The 9,190-nt window shown below is 38.8% G+C and overlaps 1 protein-coding gene across 2 annotated transcripts in view; it reads right to left on the bottom strand.

The window, feature by feature from the left end:
• The window catches only part of inpp5ja (inositol polyphosphate-5-phosphatase Ja), a 21,179-nt gene extending 15,232 nt beyond the window's left edge, over positions 1-5,947 (bottom strand). Inside the window, exons 1-2 of one of the 2 annotated variants that reach the window (XM_084104340.1) lie at positions 5,790-5,947; positions 1-391 (exon numbers count right to left, since the gene is read on the bottom strand). The exon at positions 1-391 is cut by the window's left edge and continues 272 nt beyond it. In XM_084104340.1, the coding sequence (XP_083960466.1) occupies positions 1-387 (387 nt within the window). In that variant the 5' untranslated portion in view covers positions 388-391; positions 5,790-5,947. Of the gene's footprint in view, positions 392-3,428; positions 3,557-5,789 lie in introns of those variants that run through there. The other variant, XM_084104339.1, reaches the window with a different exon arrangement.
• Positions 5,948-9,190: the final 3,243 nt, after the last annotated feature.

The following is a 9,190-nucleotide window of genomic DNA, read 5'->3' as shown; positions in this document are numbered from 1 at the left end:
AGGCAATGGTGATTCAGTTGGGCTGTGCGACAAGAAGTTGGGCGTTCCCTTAGCTTTAACCTGCAAAGAAGGCTCTGTGGGTTTGGAGACTTTGATTGTTGCCTTGGTCCCCAGTGCAGTAGGCCTGGGTCGACTGATGCTGATACAATTTGTGGATTGGGCGGTAGAGTCTAGTCTGACTCTCTCCTGAATGGCTGGATTTGTCCGCAATGCCGGGGTCTGTCCCAACACTGGTGGGTTTCCAGTCATGACCATCTGGCAGTGTGAGGATGTAGGCAGTTTGCAGGGGTTTCCAAGCAGGGCTGGGACTGGTGGTTTGTGGAGTCCTAAAACTCCAGTAGGTCCTTCTGGCATAGGGCAGCTATGAATGGGCTGCACTGGATCCATTTACCTGGAGAGACGATACAGAGAGCCATTGAGCTTTTAAATTAACTTTTCAGGTTCAATGCAAGTCTTTAGCTGTTAATCAACATTAAACAGATTAATATTTATACTATACAATTATATTATATACATTTTTTTTTCTATTATTAATTCATTAAAGGGGTCATGAACTGCATTTTGTTTTTATTATTTTGTAATGTTTCCTGAGGTTCACTTATAATGTTAGTATGATTTTTACATAAAAAATTGTCATAAATTAATAATATAAGGGCATTTTCTACCCTGATTTTAGCCCTCTGATTTGAACGCTCTGTTTTAAGGGCGTGTCTGCTGTGACTTAAGAGTAAATGCCCACTGCTGTGATTGGCTGACATCTTTGCAAATGAAATAAGTGTTACATGTGGAACTCTCTCGAAAACTTTTACTACATTTTTACTATTACAGCTGTCGAGATTAACTAATCGTGAAAAGTGTTGATTATAGCATTATATTTAGATATTTAGATCTAAATATATTTAGATATATTTAGATCGCATTAAAGGTTGCAGCGATGAGCATTGTAGCCGATGACAGACATGAATGCAGTGATCTCGTCATTGCAACTAGATTTATGAACTCTCACAAATACTTTCATCATAACTAACAGTTCCAACACATGTAAATAAGAGATTCATGGTGTAGATTCATAGTGTAGACAGCATCACTGATCATAACAGAAGTTTTAGCGAGAGTCCAGAAGTCCAGAGTCCACTCGTAACGTATAAACTCACAATTTAATCACAATTTTAATAACAGGTTATTTATATGCTACTAAGAGAAACAATGTGAAGTTGCCTATTTAGTCACTGGCTTGATTTAGTGACACAAAAACAGCAATAAGAAAATAATATTGAGACAAAGAACGTCTGACTGTACATGAATCACTATATATCAGAAATCACTGATCACAGATTAGGCATTAAAATTAACCAGGTAACATATTGTGGCATTACTGTCAGGTCCACATCTTACAGTAAAAGTCTGTTTGCAAAGTCTGCACCGAAATTGTGACTGATTTCTGAGTCATTCACATACCGTAAAACTTCAAATAATAACCGAGTCCCAAATAGACGCCTGTCTCTTTTACACGCCTGGTGTGGCTACAGGTTTGGATAAAAAAAGGCCGGTCTCAAATAGAGGCCCGGTCTGTTTTTTTAGTTTCGGGTTGTATTTAATCTTCTAAAACCCGTCAGATCGTCTGTTTAAGCCAGTTCTATGGAGCAGATTGCGCACACAAGAGAGCCCTACGCATCTGGGCGGGAGCTGTTAGCGCAAGCAAGGCAGGCAGAGTTAGCGGATGCCGGAGAGGGAAAAGTGGAGGAGAGCGACGAGGAGGAGGAGAAATTTGCCAACTTGTAGTTGAGGATCGCGGTGATGATGATAGTGATGAATAGGTTCCTTTTGCATCACATGATTGCAGTTGTTTTACAGGGTAGCCTTCATTCTTTCTTGTTGATGTGTTTCAGGCAACTAGTTCATAGGCTCGATGGATATTACCGGTAACTTGTATTGTTCAGCCCATGGCTGTCACATAGTTTCGTTTTTTTATGCTGCCAGTAATCTAAAGGGGGTCGCACACCGTACGAGAAGCGCAGTGCCGCGTTGCGTCTATGACAACTCGAGGTATCGCACACCGGACGTGCACTTTGTCAGTTTATGGCCAGCAATATAGTTATGTTTAAGGATATTATGGAATTAAGATCATGTCTGTACTATGTTATGATTGTACTGTAGCCTACAATTAAATACAATCATTGCTTAGTCTGCAGTCTGAATTCACTTTACCTCAGAGCGTCCGCTAACTGAATGAATTGAGAATATCACCTGAAAATCCGATAACATCAGCAATTTTCATTCAAGCAGCTGATTTCTGTTAATGATTGTAAAACTGAATGTATATTGCAGCACAGGGTGAAGTCAGTATATAGATTAACGACAATTTGAGACAATGTACACTCATAAAGAATAATGTGTTCAAATTTTAAAGACGTGGCGCTGCGCTTCTCATCTGGTGTGCGACCCCCTTTAGACGTACGGAAATATAGTAGGCTAATTCTTACATTAACTGATTTGTTAAACACAAACACAGATTTGGTAACCTCCTACTGTCATGCTCATCTCAACACTAAATTAAAGGCCTGTCTCATATAGACGCCTGTCTCAAATACAAGCCAGTGCAGTTCGGCGATTTGGGAAAATAAAAGCCCGGGCTATTATTTGAAGTTTTATGGTAGTTGAAAATAAATAACCACATTCCTAGCATTAGGATCCGTTGGAAGGTAATGTTATTTTTAGACCAGTCCTATTTTTAATCCTGTATCGCTCTTCTCTCCTTATCGTCTCACTAACACGCCAGTGGGCGGGGCCAAAGACGTGATGATGTATAAGTAGGCGTTGATCTGATTCTGCAGAGGCGTTCTTTCGTCGGTTTTACGTCATTATGTGACAAAATCTGAAACTAGTCATTTTATGAGCTTGGTTTATATAAAAGCTGTTTTTGAACTAACAAGGAAGTTTTGAGCTCTGAAACTTACAGGATGTTTTAATAGTACAATGACCTCATCTAATTCATGACCCCTTTAATATCAGTGCATTTTTGGAGAATTGCACCACATGACATTTTACCACTTGAAATACCTTATCTGATATTTTAAGTGACTTATTGACCTTGCCACACAGTAAGGGCCCTCTCTGTGATATCCTTTTTGTATCATTTACATTGTTTTCCTGCTTGTTTCTATTATGTTGTTCACACCACATGACTTTGACACAAGTTTTTTTTTTTTTCTTCTTATAAATGATTACACCAATCTACTTAATACGGTTTGCTTTTTAAGAATTTCATCTTTTTTCTTTTCTCTGTTATCAAGACTGCATCACTTTCACTTTTAAATGAATAAATTTGGACAAAATGAACCACTGACTCAAACCACAAATTCTGTTCAAAGAGCTGAACTTCTACTGAACCCTGAACATGCCTTTAATAACGGTAAGGGTGACCAAACCAGAAAATAGATGCTGTGAATGCAGAGTAAGATGAGAGTCCTGGGTTTGTGTGTCCTTCACACTCCTCTGCTTTCTCCCATGGTCAAAGACAGAGACCGCTGCTGTCTGCAGTGGATGGATGAGTGTGTGAAGAGCTTTGGACAGTAGCCAGGGCTGAACGTCCCCACTACCTGTCCCCTCTCGCTCTCTGTTTTTCCTGGGACGTCCCTGCTGACATCAATGAACTACAATCAGCTAAGATCAATCCTTTTCCTCACATGACAACTATATACCCTCCCCGCTGTCCTGATCTACTTTCCTGTTGCTTGGCAACAACTTTCTGTCCCAACACATTTCCATTCTGTCCTTTTAACATTCCAGTATATTTCCTTCAATAAACAGGATTCTGATCGATAAGGCAATGTTTGAAGAAAGTGCTGGGGATAATCACCATCACATAGCATTAGCAATGATGCATCTGTCTCCATCTGTTGCAGACTAATAGCTTAGAGCTTTTACACATTGGTGTCTTGGGACAGATCTTTGTTGAAAAAGACAGAACGCTGTCTCAAGTACGATTTACATCTAAGAAAATGCTATGTATAGTTTAGCAAAGATGTCCCAGTCTAAAAATGCAGATATACAATAAAAACACAGACCAATTCATATCAAAATTACAAACTGGGCAAAGCTTTGGAGCTGTAATGTTTATGGCTGATTTATTCTATGCAAATCATAATTCTAATGTTTGGAATGCAACACAATGCTTTGCAACACAAATGTGACGTGTGAAATGTCACATATGGATAAGGAAATTAATTATATGGGGGTTTTTATATATGTATTTTCATGGTAAGTATTCAAATGCGCATTAATGTACTCTACAACAATCAAGTATTATATATAGTACTAGTACCGGTTATTAATAAATAAAAGAAATCCCACAGTTCAGTGCAGTAAGGTAATACTATAAAAGCTAACCTGGTCACAGTATAGTGCACAATAATAGGATGGCATTCATTAAGAAAATAGGTCATCATTAAAAATGTATATTGATGACAATAATAGCATTGGCTCATCGGACTTCAGTGGAAAGATACATTCACAAAAATTTAACCATAGGAAGCAACAACAACATGACACAAATTTTCCAAGTATGACACTCAAGGTGTCAGCTCATTTTATAAAGGAGGCCAGGGCTAGTTGTCACTCATGTTCAAATTTTTTCATTACAAATTCTGTTGGTTGGTGGTATGTTTGTATGTTGTTTTGTGCTTCCTTATTATTTGTATTTTTCAGAAAAGCCTATGTGACAACATGCTCTGCTTTTGGGGTCAAAAGGTCATTTAAAAAGCTTCTAAAAAATTTCACACCTGGCCATTTTTCACCTTATGAGCTAAACAAGGTAATGTGCTCTGGTGGGTTTTAAAGATCTATAAATATACTTCTGTTCATATATAATTTTAGTAATTGTATTTGAACAAAGTTCAAATACAATTTTAAATAGAGTTTTAAATAGTGTCCCTCATTTTAAGTACGTCCTATAAAGAACTTATATGCAAAATGCATATATGCAAAATTAGTGGGTCATTTTGTCAACACATTAAATATGTTTGTCTGATGGTAGTGACAATTTAGTTTGAAACCATCCTGTAGGCCTATTTTCCATTCATTAATTTTAGTGAATGTCCAGTATTTTTCATTATAAAAGTGTTCTCATTATTTTTGTATCAGATCATTTTGACTGATATTCAGTGATAGGCAAGAAAAAATGGAAAAAAGAAAAAGCAGGAAATTTAACCCAACTGAATATAGCCTACTGAACAGACACAAAATAATTATTATATGCTAATTATATCTAAACTTTTTTTTTAATTTAATTTGGTTTTGTCACAAGGACCAGTGAGTAGGCTACTCGTTGGTCGCAAGAATAATAGGCTAATATTTATAAATATCATAGAGCACGCTGGACATCAAATAAAATTTCGAGTATAATATTAATAATCGTAATTTCCACCAGCCACGCGCCTAATGAACCGATATTATGAACAAGGTCATATGTCCTCTCGTGACAATTAAGAGTCAGCAGCACGCGCTGCGTATGAGATAATTCACCGTTTGACACGCTGATGGGATGGACATTTTATGTTATGGAAATGACGAGAAATGAACGCGAGTCTATTTCACAGACGAGCTGGTTAGATATTTTCAAAGTTGTTTGTCTGACGACACTTGTTTTTACGCTGCAGTGTCTCGAGGTGAAGGATGTCACGCGCATCTCTCGCGCTTTAAACAGATGAGCGTCACGGTAAGATATCTCCAATAATTTTTAATCACAATTAAGTTGTCTGTTTTTGATATCATATCGAAAGAAATCTTACCTGTCCTGTTTCTCTGCACCGGCGCAAATGTTTGTGTCCTGTAGAGACGCTCACATCACATGCACACACACACACACACACACTTCCACTGGTGTGATAATTAATGATGGGGAGCGGATACGTCAGTACAAAGAGGACACGAGGAAAGGTAGCGAAAACTGTGAGTGAAACATCTCCAGCAGACACTTGACTAGTAGTGACTAACATTGGACCTGAAATGACGTAAGGCGACGTAAAATCAGCCGCATCGTCGTGCGCGGAATAGAAATGCCCAGCTGGCACGCGCGGGCTCTCACACGTGGGGTCAGGAGTCAGGACTGGATCTATCATCCACACAACTCACGGAACTTCCCTCACACTGCAATAAATAATGATTGTGATGTTGAAGAAGGTCGGGTAATTTCTACTACATAGGCTACTAAGGCCTAGGGCCCTAATAATATAATATTGGATAAAGTATTAACTCACAGATAAATGTCACCACGAAATCAAAATGGACATTTTTTCTTGTTTTTTTTTATGGAATATTGCCGTAATATTGTTTATAAATTGTTTATAAATATGCCGTATAAATTGTTTATCAATGTGCAGGCGGGATAACCTGTCACTCACATAAGTATTAATATCGATCAATATCACTAATATCGACCAACAATAGCAAACCACTATCCAACCATCAAATCAATCCCCATGGACAAAATCAATTTCCGCCCTAAATTTCGCTTGTCCGAGAAGCCATTTCTCATGGATATAGGCTACTTGTATCACAAATTTCACAATAAATGTACACAATAAAGCGAAGAACAGACTTCAACTTCCGTTTCATATTAGGCTAATCTGTGAAAAAAAAAGTAGGCTACTTTATTGTATTTGAAATATATTCCCTTTTTCAATAGTAGCCTAGGCTACATTGCAAATATACTAACAAAAATGTTACTATCTTTAAATATATTAAAAGTATATTAGCATCATGCTTTTACCTATTTTCACAATAAAACTTTGAACACACTATAAAATAATTGTACTTTAGTATATTTTCTAAAAATATATTTTTGAAAAATTTACTTGAAAATTGTATTTATTTGCTTTATTTAAAATATATTTTAGGTTTATTTTAACTGTGCTGGAAATGATCATTGTAACAGTGCATTGGAAGTATACTTTCAAAATACATTACAGTATACAATTTGTATATTATACTGTATTTTGAAAATACAATAGTATTTTGTACAAAGTATAGCTAAGTATTATTTGTCTATTAATGTGCATTTGTTATATTTTTTTATACATATCTATACCCTTGTGGTTGGCGCTGATAGCCTTGTGGGAAAGTGCGTCGACGTGCTTCGGGAGACCCGAGTTCGAGTACCAGCTCGTGATCCCGTCCCCCTCTCTCTCTCCCACCTCACTTCCTGTCTAGCTACTGTCCTATCCTAATAAAAGACAAAAAATATAATATTTATATAAAAAAAAAAAAAAAAAAAAAATATATATATATATATATATATATATATATACACACACACACACTTACGGTATATTGCTTGTATGTTTCGAAGACACTCGTGATGAATTTGTAATGTACTTGTAACACAAATAAAGTACACTTTAATATCACTAATCAAGCATGTAATTAGTCCCTACATAGGCATATACTTAAAGTATACAAAGTATACTTGAAGTTGTTCCAATTTAGTACACAAAAGTACACTAAATACACTTAAAGTTATGCTTTACTACAATTTAATTACAACTAAAATATACTTAGCACAAAATTAGTTGTTTCAAAATAGCACTCTTCAAGTTATCTAATCATTAACACACTTGAAGTATACTAAATTAGTCTGGCTGCAAGTATACATAGCATATTTTTTTTTCACCAGGGATTAGTTTTCTTTTACCACAAAAGTATTATTTTCCGAACATAGAAATGGATTTTGAAGTAATTTCATGGCTTTTATTTGAGTGGATATTGCCATTTTTGTCATGTCATTGGGTGCTGCGCTGAATTCGCAACTCAAAAAACAGAAAATATTTTTTGTAAACAGAACGTCTCAGTTACCAATGTAACCCTCGTTCCCTGAAGGAGGGAACGGAGACTTAGTCGATCGTACCGACTGTATGGGATAACGCCTAGTGAGCCCGATCACTCTGATTACTCTTAAAATCAAGCCAACAAGCTTTGGCAGGTGCGTAATCAACACCCCGCCTTTCCCTGCGGGTATAAACACGGAAGTGGATGCACCTACCAGTTGTTTTTCGCTGAGGAGCAGATCGTGCCCCAGTCAGCGGTGGTCCAGTAGAAGTGGCAAGGGGACTAAGTCTCCGTTCCCTCCTTCAGGGAACGAGGGTTACATTGGTAACCGAGACGTTCCCTTTCAGTCAGGTAACATTCGACTTAGTCAATCGTACTGACTGTATGGGATCCTCTAACACGCCACTACTACTGCCACCTTCCAGTACCTAAACACAAAGCTGCAAGAGCCTCCGCATGGCGGACGGTCGAGCTTAGGTCAGGAAGTCACTGCTGTTCCACAGGACCACTGGGACAGCGTACCTTGAAGGAGAGGTCTACGCTGCGAAGCCACATCTACATGAGAGTAACATGTGGAAAACACATATGGACCAGGCGCCTAAGCGGGTAGTACAACATATGGGTTGTCATTGAGATGGCTCCAGCCGCAGAAGGGGAGGGGGGGGGAGACACAACCAGTCATTGACGGCAGAGGTGACTCTGCCGAAGGAAGATACGAGCTTACCGTAGGAAGAATGCCGTAGAGAAATACACATACGGGATCACCGTAGGGATCACAACGTGCCCGTTATACATGGCCCCTGTGCTCATGTCCCCAGATCTGGTCTAGAGTCACTGACTCGAAAACCAAGACCTGTATACGGCTAAGGGTTTGGTAGCACACCACGTGAGTGTGCTACTCTGCCATGGCCACTAGCGAATCTGGTCAAAAAGTCAATGTTGAAGTGGTCAACACATGGAGGAAACCATCCAGGATGGATGCGTCTCACACATGCCCCGGGAGCCTCTGAAATTAATCAGTGGGACCCTTTCTCACCCCATCACTGACCGGACATGTCCCCTGAGGAACATGTAAAAGCAAGTTCACCTCCAGACTAAGAAAGGTTCCTCTCTGTTTAGGAAAGCAACCCCTCTCAGTTGACCTGCGAACGCCACTGGCTATACAGCACTCGTAGGGTAAGGACCCGTACCAAGACCTCCATCCCAGATGCCAGGCACGGGATGACCCATGTCTCGCGGAAGAGTGGAGCCCAAAGTACTGATCCAGCAGGTCCTTCGTTGCAACCACTGAAGGACCACAGTTTTACCCGCTGTGTGAAAACTGAACGGGGGCTTTTTATCTTCCAAAAAAGGCCCGAACAGTAAA

The sequence above is a fragment of the Abramis brama genome (genome assembly GCF_963993115.1).
Source record: "Abramis brama genome assembly, chromosome: 25".
Lineage (NCBI taxonomy): Eukaryota > Metazoa > Chordata > Actinopteri > Cypriniformes > Leuciscidae > Abramis > Abramis brama.
The sequence above is the reverse complement of the archived record's forward strand: the minus strand, read 5'-3'. Positions and strand labels throughout refer to the sequence as shown.